Here is a 22,003-nt window from a genome sequence, read left to right on the forward strand (position 1 = left end):
GACTTTAGCACAAGCACTGCAAAGTATGCTAAAGGTAAACTTAATCACTCTCAGAGGTCCTCCTGCAAATGTCAACACTGCTTCGCCTCGTTATAATCCCAATGCCAGGTGTGCATATCACTCCGATAGCCCCGGGCACGATACAAACGATTGTTGGCTGTTAAAGAATAAAATTCAGGACATGATCGACGCTGGGGAAATTGAGTTCGAGCCTCCGGAGACTCCTAATGTCATCACTGCCCCTCTGCCTAATCATGACAAGACTGTCAATGCTGTGGAGGATACTGATAGCGGTTGTGACTTGGATAGCTGGATTCTCCCAATAATTGATGATGGACTCAATAATTGGAAGGCTGAAGACACTATCCCGATTTCCTTTAGTCAGGAGTAATTGTTATTGCTATTTTTGTGGTTCAAAGCATTGTGTCTATACCCGGGGCATAATAGCTAATTTTAAGGGTTTGTCATTTCATAAGCATATTTATATTCAATAAATCAATGGACTTTTTGCATTCAAATATTGCGCTCTTTATCTTTCCTGTCATTTTTTCAAAACGAGCTATGTTTTCTTGCACACACTCACGTAACAAATCGCGTATCCATATCCACTCCAGATCCTGTTGATAATAGTTCTGCTACTGTTCATTATGACTTTGAAAATCCGATCTACCAAGCCGAGGATGGAAGTGAGGAAGGTTGTAAAGTCCCTGGAGAACTTGCCAGACTGGTACTACAAGAAGAAAAGACCATATAGCCGCATGAGGAATCAATTGAAATTGCAATGGGTACTGAAATAGACAAGAAAGAAGTCAGAGGTTTCTTGGGGCACTCGAATTACATTGCCCGACTCATCCTGCACTTGACTGCTACTTGCAAACCCATCTTCAAATTACTGAGGAAAATCAAGAGATGAGATGGAATGACGAATGTCAAGAAGCTTTTGATAAAATCAAGAGGTATCTCCAAGAACCTCTAATTCTGATGCCACCAGTTGAAGGAAGACCTCTAATCATGTATTTGACCGTGTTAGAAAATTCAATAGGGTGTGCTGGGGCAACATGACGAGTCTGGTCGAAAAGAGCATGTCGTATACTGCCTTAGCAAAAGGTACCGACTGTGAAACAAGATACTCACAGCTCGAGAAAGCTTACTGTGCTTTGGCTTAGGCTGCTCGCCGACTAAGACAGTATATGTTGAATCATACCACTTTATTGATTTCTAAGATGGATTCTATCAAATATCTACTTGAGAAACCTGCTGTCTCCTGAGAGAGTTATCACTGATAATGGTACTAAACTGAACTCTACACGCAGTTCAAAATAAAGCACCATAACTCTTCTCCGTACCGGCCAAAGACGAACGGCGTCGTGGAGGCTGCTAACAATATCAAGAATATAACAGTAACATACAAAGACCGGCAGGAGATGTTACCTTTTGCTCTTCATGGTTACCGCACTTCGACAGGGGCAACCCCTTTCTCTTTAGTCTATGGAATGGAAGCCGTTTTACCAGTGGAAGTTCAGATTCCCTCTCTAAGAATTGCGAAAGATGCAGGCTTAGATGAGGATGAATGGATTCAAACTCGACTTGATCAGATAAATCTGATTGATGAAAAGAGACTTGCGGCTGTTTGTCATAGGCAGATATATCAGAAGCGCATGACCCAAGCATTTAACAAAAAGGTCAAGAGACAGGTGTACCAACTTGGCGCCTTGGTGGTCAAGCGTATCATTCTACCACAAGGTGATCCCAGAGGCAAATGGACTCCCACACACGAAGGGCCATTTGTAGTTAAGAAGGTATTCTCTGGTGGAGCCATGATGCTCGCTACAATGGACGGCGAAGAGTCCCCGCATCCCGTGAACGCAGACATAGTCAAAAAATACTACGCATAACAGAGACCCGCTAGGTCGACGTACCTAGGCAAAAGTAAGGGCATCCCGGCGAACCAAAAGGGTTCGGGCAAAAATTAGGGATAAATATATAAAGACGTACACCCGGCAAGTCGAAAACCTGAAAAGGCGGCTTGGGCAAGAAGGGGTATCCCGGTGGACTGAAAACCTAAAAAGGTGGTCCAGGCAAAAATTAGGGATTAAAGCGTATGACTATGTCCCGTTCTCTGTCAGCTTCAACCAAGTTCAAGGGACTGAACAAGCCAATCACTTTTATCCGACAGCAGGAGATGAGAGGCTTGAAGACATAATGACAGTAGTGGGATTAAAATCAATAGGACTTTTCCGCATAGCTTTCTCTTCGTTTTCTTGACGATTTCCTCTTACTAGGATTTCTGTCTCCTTGTACATGAATTGCCTGTCTATAGGCCCTCTTCCAAAATTAATACAATGTTATTTCCAAAAAGATACTTTTGTTTTACTCTCTCTGTTTTGTTTGCATAAACGTCCATTGATTTAGTTTGAACTGATATATGCATTTGAATATGATTGATGTTTGCCAAAAATACATGCATAAAATAGCAATAATGATTACTACGAGACTTCGGGATCGAGGAGAAGGTCTAACCCTGCTTCCCAATGAATCCGTTGCTAATTCTATTCCCCGGCTAAGCCAGTTATCCCCCGGAAGAAAGTGGCATCACTAGACTGGTCATCTCTTCTACCCCCAGCCAGGCTCTGTTGAATATCTCTGCCATCAGATAAAAATCAAGTATCCCCTAGCTAAGGAAGGATCATCAATACAAATATCTCCGACCAGAAGACTGAGATTTATTCCCCAGTAGAGTCCCCTGGAAGAACGTTTCAGACACATAGGGCATTCATTACATCATTTCACATCACATACCTACATACAATTTTCATTCCGCATCATATGCATTACATCATACAATGCTCTCATTTATTCCAGACGCATAATTCACTCATTACATCATTTCACAGCACACGCATGCATACAACATTTGCATCTCATGCATCATGACATGGCATGAAGCTACCTTTATTTTTCAGGTTAATTATCCTCTTGATACAATCAAAACAAAGGTCCATTCAGACGGGCATCCTTATCAATTACATTCAGGATTCAACTACATCTTTCAGATATACTCCATGTCAACATTCATTCTGACATCATCCTAACGAGGGCATCTATGAGCTCATCCCAGATGTTCATTGCAAATACAGCATCTATAAATACGATCAGATACAGTCTAACGTATGGTTCATTCTGATTCAGCCCAACATATAACTCCTTCCACTCAGATACGATCTAACGGACGATCCATTCTGATCTTCAACTACTCCCAACACGGTCTAATGTACGACCCAGTTGGACCTTCACTTCTCAGGTACTGCCTAGCATACGGTCCACCCTGATTCATCTCAACACATGACTCCTTCAACTCAGATACGATCTAGCGTACGATCTATTCTGACCTTCAATAACTCAGATACAGTCTAATGTACGACCAAGTTAGACCTTCAAATCTTCAAATACCACTCAAATACAGTCTAATGTACGACCAAGTTAGACCGTCAAGTCCTCGGATTCTGCCCAGATACAGTCTAATGTACGACCAAGTTAGACCAGATTCTGCTCAGTGACAGTCTAGTGTACGACCAAGTTAGACCGTCAAGTCCTCGGACAACTCAGATAAGGTTTAATGTACGACCAAGTTAGACCTTTATCTCCTCAGATGCTACCTTCGGACAGGTACATTTCTGAATGGTAGTCTAGTATACGGCTACTCCCTTACTCAGATGCTACCTTCGGACAAGTACATTTCTGAATGGTAGTCTAGTATACGACTACTCCCTTACTCAGATGCTACCTTCGGACAGGTACATTTCTGAATGGTAGTCTAGTATACGACTACTCCCTTACTCAGATGCTACCTTCGGACAGGTACATTTCTGAATGGTAGTCTAGTATACGACTACTCCCTTACTCAGATGCTACCTTCGGACAGGTACATTTCTGAATGGTAGTCTAGTATACGGCTACTCCCTTACTCAGATGCTACCTTCGGACAGGTACATTTCTGAATGGTAGTCTAGTACACGACTACTCCCTTTTCAGCAGATTCAGCCTAACGGACGGCTCATTCTGCATCTCAGATGCGATCTAGCGTACGATCCATTCTGATCTTTCATCCCCGACAAAGTCATCCGCCTAATGAACAACTCACTCTGGTATTCAGACACGGTCTAACGTACGATCCATTCTGATCCCTTATCCCCAACAGTATATAACATACTCTGACTCCCCAGCGAAGTCGACAGCATAATGGATGACTCACTATACGGCCTAGCGTATGACCCGGTGTGACACCCATGTCTCCAGATATCGTCTAACGTACGACACAATCTGGAAATCTCGTCATCGAACCTCCTGGATGGCATCTTTAAGCCCATCTCCATCAAGACTAATGGACAAGCGCAAATTGTTGGGGCATTCTAGTGTTCAATAATCTTTCACCTCCAGACCACGAACGGCACATACCATTCTGACTCTCTCGGTTCAAGAATATTGAACAGGGGCAGCTGTCATACCCCAAAATTTGCCCATCAATAGTTCAAGACATTTTTCAGGGGCATTCCGACTCATTTTATGGCACTGATCTTAAAGGGACAAAGGCCCAGCTCATGAATGGCCCAATCCAGAAAATGGCCCAAACTGGCCTGTTCGCTACACGCTCGCCTAGCGAACGTTACGTTCGCTACACGCTCGCCTAGCGAACGTTCGCTACACGCTCGCCTAGCGAAGCAAACGTTCGCTACCAGCTCGCCTAGCGAGGCTGACAGACAACAAAAAATTTCGGGCTTCGTTCTGAGCCCATTAGGTCATGAAAAAGGGCATTATAAATACCAGCACTTCAGTGATGAAAGAGGAGGACGGAAAAACAGAGGGAGACAGACGAAAACCCTGGCACAAAAACCCTGGAGGCTACTTTAGAAACCCTGAAGGCCGCTCCTCCGCTCCGAAGCTACCACCGCCCAACTCAATCCGGCTCGCCAATTCAAGGTTGCAATTCGATTGCAAACAGGTTTGCATTACTATTATCGCTTTATTTTCTTAATTTGCATGTGATACCGCTTTATGTTCTTAACTTGCATGTGATATTATAACTGAATTCATAAACATATTTGAGGTTTTGCATGTGAATTTAAGTGTGCCTGAATATTGTGAATGCTGAACCGTATAATTATGTGTTGGATGCCATAAGCCATGCCGCAGGTTGAAGTCATACTGTTCTGAAATTCAAAACCCGCAGCCGCTCGCTAGCACATCGCTAAGCGAGCATGTAGCGAGTATTCGCTAGGCCCTCGCTAGACGAGGCAGAGGCGAACGGGACAGTCGCTAATATTTTGTTTGTTATGTCCTATGCGTATCTGATCTATTCTATGTTAATTATGCACTGTTTTGCCTGACATTCATGCTGCTGTATTTTCTTTTGCGGTGTAATCTTCGATTACACCCCGATTTGGTATTCTAACCCGTTTGCTGAATTTTGCCAAGGTTCACATGTCCCAGGAAAAGATTGCCGTTAGGTCTTCCACTTTATTTGTGGGATACCCTTGGGGAGACTCACCCTAAATTGCTTAATCAATTTTAATGTGTTAATTTTAATGTATTAATTTTAATGTATTGATTTTAGTATGGACTTAATTACTTAATTGACTTTAAAATATGACCTTTAAATAAGTGATCTTGGACCTCTCTTTGCTGCCTTACGGTATTACGGTATAATGGTCATGTCCCGCGAATGTGGGGATACACTTAGCAATGGCCCTTCGATTAAATCATCATAAAATAAATCATGGTCCCTCGGATGTTGCCTTCGAAAATACAATTTTGTCCCTCGATGACCCTTCGGTGTAGCCTACGGTTAGATGATGATCGTCCCTTCGAATGCTAAGGTATCCCTACAACTGTTGCCTTCAATGACCTATCGATGACCCTACGATGACCCTTAAACATCCAAAGGATAAAACTACTTACTTCTCAATAGTAAGGACAGTTTTACCCTCATAAGGATAGGAAATGCCCATAACGACCTCAGGAAGGTATAACTCTCAATTACTGGATCATAACCTAAAACATTTTCCACCCCTCACACTTTACACTTTACAAATCCTAGAAAATCACCACTTGGTATACATTCATACTAGAATCATTACCGAGTTATATTTTTCTAAACCATTTTCAAAATCAAATGAGATAAATACTTTGTATACATTCATACGAGAATCATTACAAAGTTAAACTCTCTTTCAAACATTTTTTAAGCAATTCACCGACACTTTTCAGACAAAAATATAAGTGATCCAGTAATTAAGAGCCCATGGATAACCATGGATACAAAGGGTGCTAATACCTTCCCTTTGTATAATGTACCTCCCGAACCCAAAATCTATTGAGGTATTTCCTGTTCTTTTCCACCTTTCCTTATTGGATAAAAGAAAAGTCGGTGGCGACTCTTGCTATCCGCGACATTGCGATAAAAAGCAAAACACCCCAAGTCAGTTCACCGTATGACAAGCCTGCACCATGTATGAATATGACACCCTTAAGAACAATTTGATGTACCATTTGACGTAGCTCCATTCGCTCTCAACTATGGTAGCTTGTGCCTTCTCTGGTATCAGATGACTCTCATAATCATCAAACATGTCCTCTATTTGTATACGTGTCAAAGTAGGAGGAGCAGAGACAACAGGGTGTCTGGGAATGATCTGAGTGTAGTCGAAATGCCGCATGATGCACTCGGGCAGATGATGAGCAATGAGACGTGATCCACATGCCAACCATCCATAATATAACAATATCTCTTCAATTAGCTACGCCTCACGGTGATCAACATAGTCATTGAAGTGCATGTACTCAGCAACCAAATGGTTAAGATAGACTCTGTAAGGCTCGGGCGTCTGGTTCTCTCTGAGTGGGATAAAAGCAGTAGCATGCGACATATCCTCAGTGCAATCAGGTACACTCGCCCAACCAGAGATGCACGAGAAGTGCTGGAGGATCTAACCCTGAAATAAAAAGTTTGGAACACACGAATCATCAATAATGACTTTACAAAGATAAAAGTAAGATAGACCATTAGTGCAAACAACTCTCCCGCCACACAAATGCGTGATGAGCAACCCTCACGTGCCTCGATCTATGTTGTCTATCAGATATTATGTCTGTAAGTTAAAGTAAGGCAGACCATTAATGCACGCAAACAACACAAGTAAGAAAATAAAAAAAAATAAAAAGACTTAGAAAATTCAAGAGATGTATCTCTGGTAACTAGAAAACTAAACTGCTGAAAAATTCTGGAGATGCATCTCTAAAATTTCCTACTACTCAGGAGTTGCGCCAATGGTGTCAATTTATCCCATACAATGTCAAAAAAACTTGTTTAGATCATCATTTTCAGCCAACAAACATCTAATACGATATGTCTAAACTGTCTTAAATGATGTTTCTACTCATTTCAAACTATAATCATTGATTTCTACTCATTTACACTAAAACTCAAAAGTTTATCGAAAATTCAAAAAACTTACAAAAAATTGAGATTTTAGATGTTATTTCTGATGTTATAGATGATGATTGAAGTTCCTTTAACCGTTAATGATTGAGTTTTGAGTTGGTGCAGAGAAAAATTTAAGAGAGTTTGAAGAATGGTTTTGAGGAAAATGAGAAATGATGAAGGAGAAGTCTGGCGAGATTTAATCTCCAAAATGTCTCATAGATGCATCTCTGAAATTTTTTAACGTTAACTGATCTTTGGGTGCGTCCGGAGATGCATCTTCGGAATCTAGGGGCATTTATGTATTTATGTATGGTGCGTAAGAAGCATACAGGGTGCATTAAGATATCCTCATATATTTTTCCGCAATCATTTTGAAATATGCCGCAACCTTGCTCAAATCTCTCTCAGATGAAGCACTTCTTTGGCATCAGCCAAAGGAGAATTCTTCTTGCGCGCCACATGCCATCCACATGCCAACCATCCATAATATAACAATATCTCTTCAAATAGCTACGTCTCACGGTGATCAACATAGTCGTTGAAGTGCATGTACTTAGCAACCAAACGGTCAAGATAAACTCTGTAAGACCCGGGCCTCTGGTTCCCTCTGAGCGGGATAAAAGCAGTAGCATGTGACATATCCTCAGTGTAATCAGGTAGACTCGCCCAACCACAGATGCGCGAGAAATGTTGGAGGATCTAACCCTGAAATAAAAAGTTTAGAACACACGAATCGTTAGTAATGACTTTACAAAGATGAAAGTAAGATATACCATTAGTGCAAACAACTCTCCCGCCGCACAAATGTGTGATGAGCAACCCTCACGTGCCTCGATCTATGCTGTCTATCAGCCATTATGTTTGTAAGTTAAAGTAAGGCGGACCATTAATGCACGCAAACAACATAAGTAAGAAAATCAAAAAATAAAAAAACTAAGAAAATTCAAGAGATGTATCTCCGTTTACTAGGAAACTAAACTGCTGAAAAATTCTGGAGATGCATCTCCAAAATTTCCTACAACTCAGAAGTTGCGTTAATGGTGTCAATTTATCCCATACAATGTCAAAAAAACTTGTTTAGATAATCATTTTCAGCCAACAAACATCTAATACGATATGTCTAAACTATCTTAAATGTTGTTTCTACTCATTTCAAACTATAATCATTGATTTCTACTCATTTACACTAAAACTCAAAAGTTTATCGAAAATTCAAAAAACTTACAAAAAATTGAGATTTTAGATGTTATTTCTGATGTTATATATGATGATTGAAGTTCCTTTAACCCTTAATGATTGAGTTTTGAGTTGGTGCAGAGAAAAATTAAAGAGAGTTTGAAGAATGGTTTTGAGGAAAATGAGAAATGATGAAGGAGAAGTCTGGCGCGATTTAATCTCCAAAATGTTTCGAAGATGCATCTCCGAAATTTTTTAACGTTAACTGATCTTTGGGTGCGTCTGGAGATGCATCTCTGGAATCTATGGGCATTTATGTATTCGTGTGTGGTGCGTAAGAAGCATATGGGGATATCCTCATATATTTTTTCGCAATCATTTTGAAATATGTCGCAACCTTGCTCAAATCTCTCTCAGATGAAGCACTTCTTTGGCATCAGCCAAAGGAGAATTCTTCTTTGGCAAAATGGGTCTGGTCCGTTGGGCATGCACATTTTGCCTGCACTTTAGTGCGGGACGGGTTAAGGGTTTAAGCCCATTTCCTCAACAACAACCGTCCCGTCCCACCCCGTTTTTGTTTTGTTTTTGCGGGGTCGGCGTGCCCGTTTGCCGCCCTTAATGAAAAGACAGAATTGCCCTTGCAAAATCACTTCACCCATTTCCGAAATTTACAGTACTGACGGATTTTTAAAAGTTCTCAGGAGATACCAAAAATTTGGAATCAACTATGGGAAATCTAAAAAACCAAAAGTTTTTTTTACCGTAAATTCCAAAATTTCCGAGATTTTATATCGAAAAATTCTAAAATTTGCGATATTTCAGAATTTCCAATAGTTATAAACACTTAGGGCCTGTTTGAAACACTTGAATTTTAATTCTTAAAGTTTGTTTTTCAAATCTAATTTTAAAAAGTGTTTTTAAGAAGAGAATTATCAAAAACATTTGTTTGATAGACTAGTTTATAGAAATTGTTTTTAAAATGTGAAAATGAAAAATTTTATTTGATAGTTTAATTTCCAATACTATTATTAATAAGAGAATACAAATTTATTTAAAATATATATAATTCTTTTTAATTAATAATAAAACATATTTGACTATCTATAAATATAAATATAATTTAGTCGTTATTTTTATAATATATGCATGTCAACTATTTTTTAATTTAATATCTATTATATAATTAATAAAATATTATTTTTATAATAAGAGATTGACACATAACTTTTTAGGTGTTATGATATTTTATAAAGATTAGCTCACCCGACTCGACCGATTTAATAACTATATAAATTTGTTATAAAAATGGATTTATTCAACCGAATTATCTGGTTTAATCCAATTTTGTTATGCGATTCGACTAATAATCAAATGATTCGAATAATGAACCAATGCACCCTCATTGATTTGATGACTGATCCATTTTTTGAAACAATGATTTATTAATAAAAAAATATTTATTATTTTTGAAATGAAAAAAAAATTATAGCAGTGTTCTCTTTAAAATTAAAAGAAAGAAGTTGTTATAAAAGATTGAGAGGAAAATTTAAAATTTTCAATTTTTAAAAGTTTATAAAAATAAATTATTAATATTTATAAATTATAAATATATTTTTTAGAAAAAAAATACTAATAAAAATATTTTCAAAAATAAATAAATACGGTTACTTTATTAGCAGTGTAACCTAAGAAGAGCTTAGAAAATAGTTTTTAGAAATTAGCTTTTCAAATACATTTTTTAATTTTTAATTTTTAAAAAAAAAATTTTGAGAAGGGATTCAAACATGTTCTTAGTTTTTTCTATGGGATATTTTAAAAATTTTGATATGGATACAAAATTTGTTCAAATTTCCGGATTAATATAAGATACTGAAAATTTATAATACATTATCAAAAAATTGAAAGTATTGGAAATTTTGATTTGCCTATCAAAAATTTTGTAAGTAAATTTCATTCAAATTTTTTTCAGAGACAGTTTTGACAATAGAAAAATATAAAATATAAGAGGATGTCAGATTTAATTGGGAAATGTCAAGTTAAATGCTCCAAATAGATAGAGATAGAGGGCTTGGCTGAGTTCCACACTACACATTTTGAAGTAAAGTTCATTGAGGTTCTAACAAAGTTCAAGTTGAGGTCCATACTGCATAAGCAGCACGAGCAAATGTCATGTAAAGAAAGAGCAATAGGACATGCATTTTAAAAAGTTCGACAATCCCTTTTCAATTCAGTCACTATTACATTCATTTAACTATTAAACCATTTTTCTATTCATAGCAAAAATGGGTGATATGACAAAATCCTCTAAAAGGTTTTATAATAAAAATGAAGGCACATAAACCAAAAGGTTATATAAACAAAATCGATAAAAGCATCAATTACTATAATGCCAGGTTGAACAAGCTCTCCACAGAATCCCGGCATGAGCAGCTTATTTAAAATTTCTTCAGTTTTCAAATGAAAGCAAATGTAGCCAAAAAAGAAAAGGATTTCTATTACAATGATCCTAGACCCAAGTTTTTCATAACATTAACAGCAGTAACTCTTTAATGCTGTTCATAACAAGGAAAGTTTGTTTGACAAGATTAGAACACCCACACCAGTGATGTAATTCATAGTCCCTGATTATTCGTATTCTTTGTAGTCTTTGGTTCCGAAGTTCTTGCACCACATTTGGGAAGGGATTGGGCGAACTGGGTGATGTGGTCGTTGCTGAAGAAAGGAATAAAAAATTACTGTTAGCCATTATATTATACACTTGTTATGGCAAAATGGTACATGTAAACATGATAAAATTATACCAAAATAGAAAACATAATTTACAAAAAAATTCTGGCACTTATAAAAGTATGAACAGAATAAAAGCAACTAGGAAAAGTAGAACTAGATTCTTCCAAAAGAAAATTCAACTCATCCATCCATTTCCAAAGTAAATCATGAGTTAAGTTTTCTGGTTGTTGCAAAGCCAAATAAATATTCTATTTTATATGCAGAAAATTCGACAATTCAGAGAGCATAAGATCCACATGAAAAAGATATGCCCCGTGACAAGTCTAATGCTTTCTATGCAAAAAAAAAAGTACTTAATTAATGTCTAAGAGACATTAAAGGGGAAAATCGTAGGGGGAATATAGTATACACACAGACAACTGCCAATTAAAAATAAACGCTACCATAGTCACTTGCAATTCATGTCTATACATCTTCACTCCACCAGTGTTGTCAAATTGCGGCGCCATGGCCGCTATGACGGATATACATGGTGGTTATTGGGCTCGCCGCAATGGTAAATATCGGCCGATATGGCGAGGTTTTCCGCAATATTCCGCTATGACGACGCCACAAAGTGGCCGGTATGGCGGGATTTTGGCTCTCCGCCATCGACAACACTGCATTCCTCTCATAATTGTAGATTTTAACCAGTCACTTCCCTCATTTATATAAAAGTGAAACATGGGGGGAAGACAGAGAGAATCAAAATTTACAGACCATACATTTGCAATACTTTTGGGGGACTGCAGGAAAATCCCAAGAAACTGCAGCAAAAAGACTTCGCTAGTCACATTTTGGTATAAACCTGACCTAATTTGGTAGATTCAACAAACACCACCTATTGATATGATGCATAAAAAATTAAACAGCAGAAAATTAGGTGATGATTTTCCAGTTAAAATTTAAAGCAAGTGAAACACCAATAGAAAAAGTTTACTCAGAAATTTGTTTCTTTCCCGGGCAAAAAGCAAAGAAATAATGAAATGTAGGGAAGCTGATTGTTGTTATTTTTAACTGTAAAGATGAAACACAACTGCCCATCTTTCCCAACTTCATGTTTCAGGGAACTTTATGGGAGAGTGCACTAATTGCAGCCCACAGTCCCTGCCCAGAACAAGGCTTTATTCTGCTGTTACACTTAAATTGTTTCAACCTACACTGTTTGGAATAAATTTACACTCTGCAGCTACAATACATAGAAGAATGGGGATACAGGATAGACAATATTTGCATACGTATACTGTGAAATAATGTTCTTTTGAATTTTACCTATCTTGTGAGAGGAAAATAAAATTCTAGCGTTGAATATGCACGTATTCCTTCACTATAGAATTGGCAAACTTTTATTTTGGTCTTTATTCAAATTTAATTTGTTTTTAATCCCTACAGTTACACATAATAGTATGTTTTTAGTCCCTCGCCATGGACTAAAGGGCTTGTTTGTTAGCATTTACAAATTTAAACAACACAACCATTTGAAGATAACAGTTTACAGTTCACACCGTATGAAATTTTGAAATAAATAAATCCACCATTTATCATAGGTTTGCACTTGTGTGCTTAACTCATCTGTCAAAAATCCTCAATTTCAAAGGATGGTATAAAACCTAACCACATAACAACAACTAAAGCCTTTCACACTAGGTGAGAACTGCTACACGGATCAAATAAAAACATAATGCCCTTATGAATCTTGTCTAAAGATAGACCACTTAAACTCTTTTAATGGTTTCGCAAAAAGTTGTTTGAGATCTATTCCTGCGTCCAACTATTGAACTATCCTCCAGGACTCCAACTATTTCTATGAGTCCTCTCCAGTCCACAATGACAAAATTACCAAAAACAAGATTTAGCTCACTTTTCTCTATAATAATTTGATTCTTATTCCTATCTTGTTTTATGTGCCCACTGCTGACTCATTTTGCAAGATTGAGCTTACTTTCTAGTTGTCTCTTTATCACTCAGTATTCATATGTAGCACGGACACCTCTAGAAAACGGCGTGTCCGTGTCGGGGTCGAACACCTGCTACGACACTTGTGATTACGTTTAATTTATTCATTTTTTCAAATTATTACCGGTGTCGCCGTGTCAGTGTTGGGGTCGTGTTTGGGGTGTCCGTGCTTCATATCAATTCCATATAACATATGATTGTCCAGTCAAAATTTCCTATAAGAGTGTTGTTTCTATCACAAATTAGAGCTTGGGTACATTGATTAAGATCACTCTCCTGTCTCTACTCCCTATCGTACTGTATAATGAAACCAAAACACTTAAACCATGGAACTATAGGAATGTTATACTCCAATTTTCACATATAAGCAATAATTTGTGTACTCTCTAAATTTTACATTCAGAGACTCTGATGCACCTCTACTAAAACCCCCGCCATAAGAAAAATTCAAATTCCATGACAAAATCAATGTCCTAGTACAGCAGTATTGCACAGAAAGATTGCACAAAACAAAAGCTATAATGACAGGACAGGAAAGCAGACCCAATTTAAGCTATAAAAAGCACACACCCATTCAACCCTTTAACATCCAAGCAGAGTAACTTAAAAGTCCACTTTCCACTCATAATTTCAGGAGTAATATTAAACTAATAAAAAGAATTTAAGCAGACAGGTATAAATTAAAGAATAATAAAAAAAAACAGATATAAAGAAAGATAAGAATAATAGATAGGAAAAATTCCAATCTCGTATTGTCCCCCTCCTAACTCAAATGCCAACCCTTAAGGAACATCAATTTTAAGAACCACATGATGTCTACAACATGATGAACCTACATTATGGTACCTATGTATCAATGCAAATCTCACTCCCCCTTTCATTTACAAATGCATAAACCAAAACCACCGCTACATAACAATTCAGAACCATGTTTTCTAAACACACACAATCAACAATAAATAACACACAACAACACTCCAGCATCCTAACCAACAACACTGAAAGGTTAAAACGTTAACATCTCAAAGTAAACATTGCTGAAATCTAGAAATATTCAGATCATCATTAACATTGCCTGAAAATATTCTCAATTTCTTCAAATAATAATAACAACAGTAAAATCCGATCAATTACATTCCGAATAATACAAAAACACTAAAATTTACCGAATTTTTCAGAATTTGAGAAATAAAAGAAAAACATGGAAAAAAACATCGTAAAGAAAGGAATTAGATTGAGAAAGAGAGAATGAATAGAGACCTCGAGTTTAGCGGAAAGTTTGAAGATTGGGATGCAGACAAGGAAGACGCCGAACATGGCGATGGCGGTGTTGCGTTTCCAGTGTTTAGGGCGACAGTTAGGGCCACCGGTCATACTCCAAACCTTGTACCTGAAATCTCCATTGCCGCCATTCCCGTGATCTGCTGCACCACCTCCCATTTCTAAGGCTGTTGTTCCAAAATACCGAAATCGAAACCCTAATTCGATTGATAGATGAATCGCTTTTAATTTTACACACTTGGATTGGGATTGGGAGGAAGTGAGGAAAGAGAACGAGGAAGTCCTATATCTGAGCTGAGGTCCAGTGTGTGACTGACCACAATGTTATCATAGGGTTAACTAATTTCTAATTATCCTATTGGTTGGCTCGTTAGTTTTCTTTTTTTGGTTACATTCGTTGGATCTATAAATGAATTGTAAAATTTAAAGGAAAATATTTGAATTTTAGCTTTTAAATTTAAATTAATTCAACTAGTGAATGAAATGATAAGCAATGATGATAATTGTATCCATTTACAGTAGGTATTCATAAAAGTTATTTATAATTTGATAGGATATTCGCAAATCAGATACAGACATAGATATAAACATCAATAATTATCCACTATAATACAAAGTGGGTGTGGATGTAGGTAAGGGTACGAGCATTTAACTTAACATCTTTCGATAAAATCTCGCACTCTCACATATTTTTATATTGTTAAAATTGTTTTTGGTAGTATATTTTAAATTTTTGGTATGTTCCAAATAATTCTGGAAATTTAAAATTTACTGGTTGATACCAGAAATTTCAACCAAAGTGAAATTCTTGGTAGTGTTATTTGTGTGAAATTTTAAACGCTCAAAATTTTGTCGATAGTTTTGGATGATTGTGATTGCACCGACAGTTTTGTGTGGTCCAGAGTAAGTGCAAAGTTATATAAATAAAGGATGATCTATTGTTTGATAAAAACATCTCAAAAATGTCTCTTCCTTAATTTTTGATTAAAGCAAAAGTGTACTTCAACGAAACTTCACCTTACACCACATCTCTCGCCGGCCTAACGTCCAAGTTGAATGAATTGTTGCGTGATACCGAAAACAGAAAGGTGAGAAGGTTTGAGTTTCGTGAATATTGGATTGATACTAATGAGAGGGTGAAATACAACCTTGTTGAGTTGAAGACGGATAATTTCAAGCTTACCTGTAACATACTCAAATAATCTGTAACAAATAAATAATAAACCAACATCAAATAATAATTTCAATCTTACATGTAACAGACTCAAATAACCAGCAAGTTGTTTGGTCTCAAATATTGTCGCTACTCCAAGTGATGTGTACAAGATGATCAATGATGCGCAACCCCAATCCCAACTGGTAACATCGAGGCTACTGAACAGGCACATGCATCGGGTATCGATATAAACACCTGACTTGTCTGCAAAGACAGTACATGCTACTAGATGTAACATGTACACCCTAGTGGTAACCTCATAACTCCCATCCGCTACAAGCTCGTCATACGTCTTCTTAATCCAAGACATACGAAGGTGAGTGCCTATGTTGATGCCAAACTCCTTCTGCACGTCCTCCTCAGAAACTTCCAAATCTCATGCAATCGTCATGCATGCAATTTGGTGATGTACATTCAACAAAGGAAGTATGAGACATCCTGGAAAAGGCATTTGGAGGCGGTGAGAAAGTGAAGGAGGTGAGGTTACAAACTCACAAAAGAATGTATGAATTGCTTCAGATGGAAGACAATGAAAATGTGATTGATTTCTTCGCCAGAGTAACGAAACTAGTGAATAAAATCAAAACATGTGGAGAAGTGTTGACCTCAAAATCTGTAGTGTTAAAGATTTTAAGGTCATTGCCTTAAAAGTTTGATAATGTGGTGGTAGCCATAGAAGAATCGAAGGATTTGTTAAGCATGACAAAATAAGAGCTTCAAGGGACGCTTGAATCTCACGAACAAATAATGACTGAAAGAAGTGCAAGCAAGTCGAAGACTAAAGTGGCTTTGCAAGCTCAGTCGACTAAGAAAGACAAAGGAAGATGGAATGGTAACAAGGGCATAGGAAGTTACAATAATTTAACTAGTAGAGGAAACCATCAAGAAGGTAGTTCATCAAACCGGAGACAATCTTCTAATCAAGGAAATCACAGAGATGGTGGTGCAGTTAGAGGAAGAGGCGATGGAAGGAAACCTGATAAAAGTCATATTCAATGCTACAATTATCAAAAGTATGGCCATTATGCAAGTCAACGTCGAGGAAGCAAGAAAGATCAAGAAAGTGATGCAAAGCTTGCAGAAGACGAAGTGATGCTAATGGTCACAACAAAAGAGGAAGAAAGATTAAAAGATCAATGGTATCTCAACTCAGGTTGTTCGCCACACATGTCTGGAAGAAAAGATTGGTTTATCAACATCAGTCCCTCTTGGAAGAAAAAGGTAAAATTTGCAAATGACAATACCCTGTCTGCTGAAGGTATTTGTGATGTTCTGGTAAGGAGAAAGTATGGTAAACAATCAATGATTTCCAATGTGTTGTACATACCTAGCATGAAAATCAATATGCTAAGTAAAGGTCAACTGGTCGAGAGGAATTACAAAGTACTTAACGAAGATAGAATGATGAGAGTGATCGCCTTGAGAAAAAGGTTAATATTGAAGGCTCTTATATCTCATAATAGAACCTTCAGGATTGAACTTGATGTGTTGGAACGCAAGTGCCTAGCGACTACAGCTAGCAGAGATGAACGGTTATGGCATTACATACTTGGTCATTTGAGTTTCAATGACATTAGTAATCTGAAGAGGAAGAACATGGTTTAAGGTCTACCATAAATCCATATTCCAAAATAAGTATGTGAAGAATGTGTTCAAGCAACGAAATACAAGAAAAGATTTAACAAGGATGCAAGAAGCAAGTCGAAATTCACTATTGAGATAATCTACTCAGACATGTGGGGTCCTCTCCAGGTAGATTCACTTGGAAGTAACAAATATTTTGTTACGTTTTTTGATGATTATAGCATAAAGTTGTGGACCTACTTGATCAAGAAGAAAATTGATGTGGTCGATGTTTTCTCCAAGTTGAAAGCAATGGTGGAAAGACAGAGTGGTCATAAGATTAAGTTTCTGATGACAGGTGGAGGTGGAGAGTACGTGTCGAAAGATTTTGACATAGTATGTATAAAAGAAGGGATTATATATGAGGTGGTGTCACCACACACTCCTCAACAAAATGGTATTGCTGAAAGAAAAAACAAAACCATTATGAATATAGTGAGAAGTATGTTAGAACGAAAGCATCTCCCAAATGAGCTATGGAGTGAGGTTGTGTCGACTGCAACATACATACTAAATAGATGTCCGACAAAGAGACTTGAAGGTGTCACACCAGAAGAATGTTGATCTGGTGTCAAACCTAGTTTAATCCACTTGAAGGTGTTTGGATCCATATCACATAGGCATGTGCCAAATCAGCTAAGAGAAAAGTTGGATGATAAGTCGAGTAAGATGATCTTAATGGGATATCATTCGTCTGATGGATACAAACAGCTCGACCCAATGAAGAGACAAGTCGTGATCAACGTGGATGTGATCTTAAATGATCTTAAGGAGTGGGATTAGACTAAGAACATCAATAAGGATTCAGTGAAATCATGTGTCATGAACCATCTAGTGAAGTTGTTAGATATGTTCGACAAGTTGTTCGAGAAGTTTGACAAGAAGTTTTCGAAGGTCAAGCTAGCACTAGCAGACCTCAGAGAACCCGAAATATGCCTGCAAGACTGCATGAGTGTGTCATCACATCAGACTATATGGTTGATGATGAAGGTGAGTTAGTACATTATACCTTCTATGCAGATACTGAGCTAGTCAATACAACTAAAGCATTGAAATATTCAAGGTGCATGAAAGGTTTGGTGGATGAGATAAAATCCATAGAAGACAATGATACCTGGTCACTAGTCGAATTGCCAAAAGTAATTAAGGTAGTTGATGTGAAGTGGGTATACAAAGTCAAGCAAAATCTAAAACATGAAGTAATTTGACACAAGGCAAGACTTGTAGCAAATAGGTTTCTTCAAATAGAAGGAATTGACTATGATGAAGTCTCTGCACCAGTAGCTAGAATCGAAACAATTAGTTTGGTTGTTGGTCTAGCCAATATGCATAACTGGTCGATATGTCAGATGAACGTGAAATGTGCATTCTTGAATGGCCCTCTAGATGAAACAGTGTATGTGACACAACCAGTTGGGTTTTTGACACAGGACCAAGAAAGGAAAGTATATAGGCTGCATAAAGTAATGTATGGATTGAAACAAGCTCTAAGAGCTTGGAACAAGAAAATATACGGTCTTATAAGAGAGAAAGAGTTTAAAAACTGTTCGACAAAGCTTGGTTTTTATGTCAGAAGAAGCAAAAGTTAATTGCTTATACTATATCTTTATGTCGATGTTCGGTTGATAACAAATAGTTGCAAGAAGGAGATCAAAGACTTCAAACATGAATTAAGCAAGGAGTTTGAAATCTCAGACTTGGGAAATCTCTCATACTTCCTTGGTATCAAATTCTACAAGAGTAGTAGAGGTTTGATGATGCAATAAAGAAGATATGCATGTGAAATACTCAAGAGATTTGAGATGTAAGATTGCAACCCAACTTTGACTCCAATTGAGCCCAGATTGCAACTAATAAAAGATTTGAGTGAAGATGATGTAGATCTAATGCAGTACAGAATACTCATTGAATCACTTCGATACCTCTGTCACACAGGGCCCGATTTAGCTTATTGTGTAGGCATGGTCAGCAGATTCTTGTAGAAGCCAAAAGTATCTCATCTTGGAGGCACCAACAGGATACTAAGGTATCTCAAATAATGCAAGCTGGTGGGCTACACTGACTCTAGTTGGGGTGGTGATGCTGAAGATAGAAAATCGACAACAGGATATGTGTTCATGTTAGGAGTTGTGTCAGTCGCCTGGAGTTCTATAAAGGAACTGGTGGTAGCTTTATCATCATGTGAGGCTAAATACATAGCAGTTTCGTTATGTGTATGCCAAACAACATGGATGATGAATCTAGTCAAAGAAAGTACAAGGAAGAATCATGGAACAATGACCATGAATATTGTGAAGGAGAAGGGGATCCAAAACGCAGCGGAATTTAAAATTTCTCCTTTAGTGATCCTTACGAATGAGCATGATCAATGATAGAATTGTTACCTCTTGTGGCGATTGTAACCTTGATGCATATCTAAGGAGCGATCACGAACATTGAACGATGACAACGCCTCTACTCAGTCCACACAAACGGATTCCTTCAATCTCAGTGCTAGCTGCTACGAATGAAGGCTTTGAGTGAGAGAGAGAGAGAGAGAGAGAGAGAGAAACGAAATTGCAACTGCACAAATGCTTCTACACAAGGGTTCTATTTATAGGACCACTTGTGTGGGCTGCAAGCTAAAAAGTCCACTCAAGTGTATGTGGCCCATATCTTATAATATGCCAAAATCACTTAAGCGCGTGGTACCTTACCATATTTCGTGTTCTACTTATGTACACTGTACCTTACGATGTTCTACAATTCACTTAAGGGCACCATACATTATGGTATTCCTTAGTTACTTTATCTCTCATCAATACGTCCTTTTGTGTGTGACCCTGTAGGTTTTCGCGGCATTGACAATTATATTAAATCACGTATTTAACATAATAAACAATGAGCGGTATCTAGCAACACATCACTGCTACCCAAGACACGAAAATGTCATGTGATCTGACAAATCCTTTTGTGATAATACTTATATGTACAATTACCCTTTTGCCCTTATGTCTATATTGAACACAAGGCATATACCGTGTCATCCTTGTCCAGTTCAATATTGGACCCATAGACATTTATCCTGTTACGCAGGATGGGCAAATTCCATCTAGGTCACTCATGTCCCTTAGCACGCTTCGTGGAGTATCCATCAACTGTCTTTATGATCATCCAGTTACGGACAATGTTTGATCAGCAATAAGGCACTCGACTCTACATCTAGGGTCCATAGTGGTTTCAGGTCGAAGGGTGGTATACACCATTATCACCATGAGAATAACTTATGACACTTTGCATAACATTCTATATAGTATTCTCATAGCGGGTCAATCCAGTATAAATATTACTCTTAATATTCATACCTATGTTTAAGACTTGATAATTCCTTATCCATGATCCATAAGATGTGATCATCAGTCTATATACATAATAGTATTAATGCTTTAATGTTATCCCACTTCACAATAAAGTTCGACTATAGATACTTTAAGAATAGTGTCCTTATGTTTAATGTGATCTCATGATTAAGTCACACTTGATACATTAAACTGACTATCTATTCTAGGGACTTTATTAGACAAACATAATAAAGAAAAAGCCTTTTATTATTAATAAATAATTCGATACAAGTACCAAAAGTATTGGCCTCTAGGGCTTACACCAACATATTGATAACATGTCAACTATCAACCTCGAAAAGAATCCGATAGCACACAGAAGAAGCAAACACGTCAAAATGAGGTTTCATTACCCGTGAGAGCAGGTAGCAAATGAAAATTTTAGCCTGGAGCATTGAAAATATAATGACGAAGGCAATGCATGTCGAATTGTTCAAGAGATTAAGAATAAGGATGAATGTAAAAAGATTGGACACGGTGAGTTAGTTGGTGTGTTAAATATGTAATTCTTGTATCAAAGTCAAAATAATATGGTTGTATTCAACGAGTGTCGAAATTAGTTTGTGCTGAACAAAGTCTGTATTTGTTATATTTGACTGAAAGCCAAATATAGCATGTCGAAGTATGCAGTCGAAGCATGTAGTTGTCGAAGGAGTCGATAGAGTCAAAATAGTGAACTTAGCTTTGTTTTAGCTGAGTTAGTTATTTTGTGATTACTTGGAGTGCAAGTAATCCCATCTATAAATAGATAAGCACCATATTTCATTTGTATCAAGTGTAAGAAAGCATTGTGTAGTTTCTGAAATCAGAGTTGTATTAACACACATTATGAAACACTTAGAGTGCAGTTTGAACAACAATATTACATTATTATTATTCCTCCATAATTTATTTTTTCTCTCACTTTCAATTGCATTGTATTCTTCTTTCAATTCTCTATGTAGTGTAGAATCATCTTGCAACCTAGAAATGGTTGTTTCACCTGAGTAAAGGGTGAAGAACAAGAGACGTTATCAATCAAAAAGATTAATCATTGTTCATCAAGATTGATTCAGTTAACTTTAAGATTTAAGTTTTTCCGATAAATATATATTTGTATTGATAAAAAATTACTCCCTCTGA

The 22,003-nt window shown here is 37.2% G+C and overlaps 2 protein-coding genes and 1 non-coding gene across 3 annotated transcripts; 1 reads left to right on the forward strand and 2 right to left on the reverse strand.

Annotated features, from left to right (window-relative positions):
* Nucleotides 1–11,050: 11,050 nt before the first annotated feature.
* LOC127127126 (uncharacterized) lies at nucleotides 11,051–15,049 on the reverse strand. The gene is made up of 2 exons (XM_051056247.1): nucleotides 14,642–15,049; nucleotides 11,051–11,368 (listed from the first exon to the last, which is right to left on the reverse strand). The coding sequence occupies exons 1-2, from the start codon at nucleotides 14,819–14,821 to the stop codon at nucleotides 11,282–11,284; spliced, it is 267 nt and encodes an 88-aa protein (XP_050912204.1). The 5' UTR covers nucleotides 14,822–15,049; the 3' UTR covers nucleotides 11,051–11,281.
* Nucleotides 12,410–12,539, reverse strand: LOC127134276 (small nucleolar RNA snoR135). Its single transcript, XR_007808028.1, has one exon. It is a non-coding gene; the product is annotated as a small nucleolar RNA snoR135 (small nucleolar RNA).
* Nucleotides 15,050–16,625: 1,576 nt separating the features above from the next.
* On the forward strand, nucleotides 16,626–17,483 carry LOC127130910 (uncharacterized). The gene has a single exon (XM_051059865.1). The coding sequence runs from the start codon at nucleotides 16,626–16,628 to the stop codon at nucleotides 17,481–17,483; it is 858 nt and encodes a 285-aa protein (XP_050915822.1).
* The last annotated feature ends 4,520 nt before the right edge of the window (nucleotides 17,484–22,003 follow it).

This window comes from Lathyrus oleraceus, chromosome 3 (assembly GCF_024323335.1).
Source record: "Lathyrus oleraceus cultivar Zhongwan6 chromosome 3, CAAS_Psat_ZW6_1.0, whole genome shotgun sequence".
In the NCBI taxonomy this organism is placed as follows: domain Eukaryota; kingdom Viridiplantae; phylum Streptophyta; class Magnoliopsida; order Fabales; family Fabaceae; genus Lathyrus; species Lathyrus oleraceus.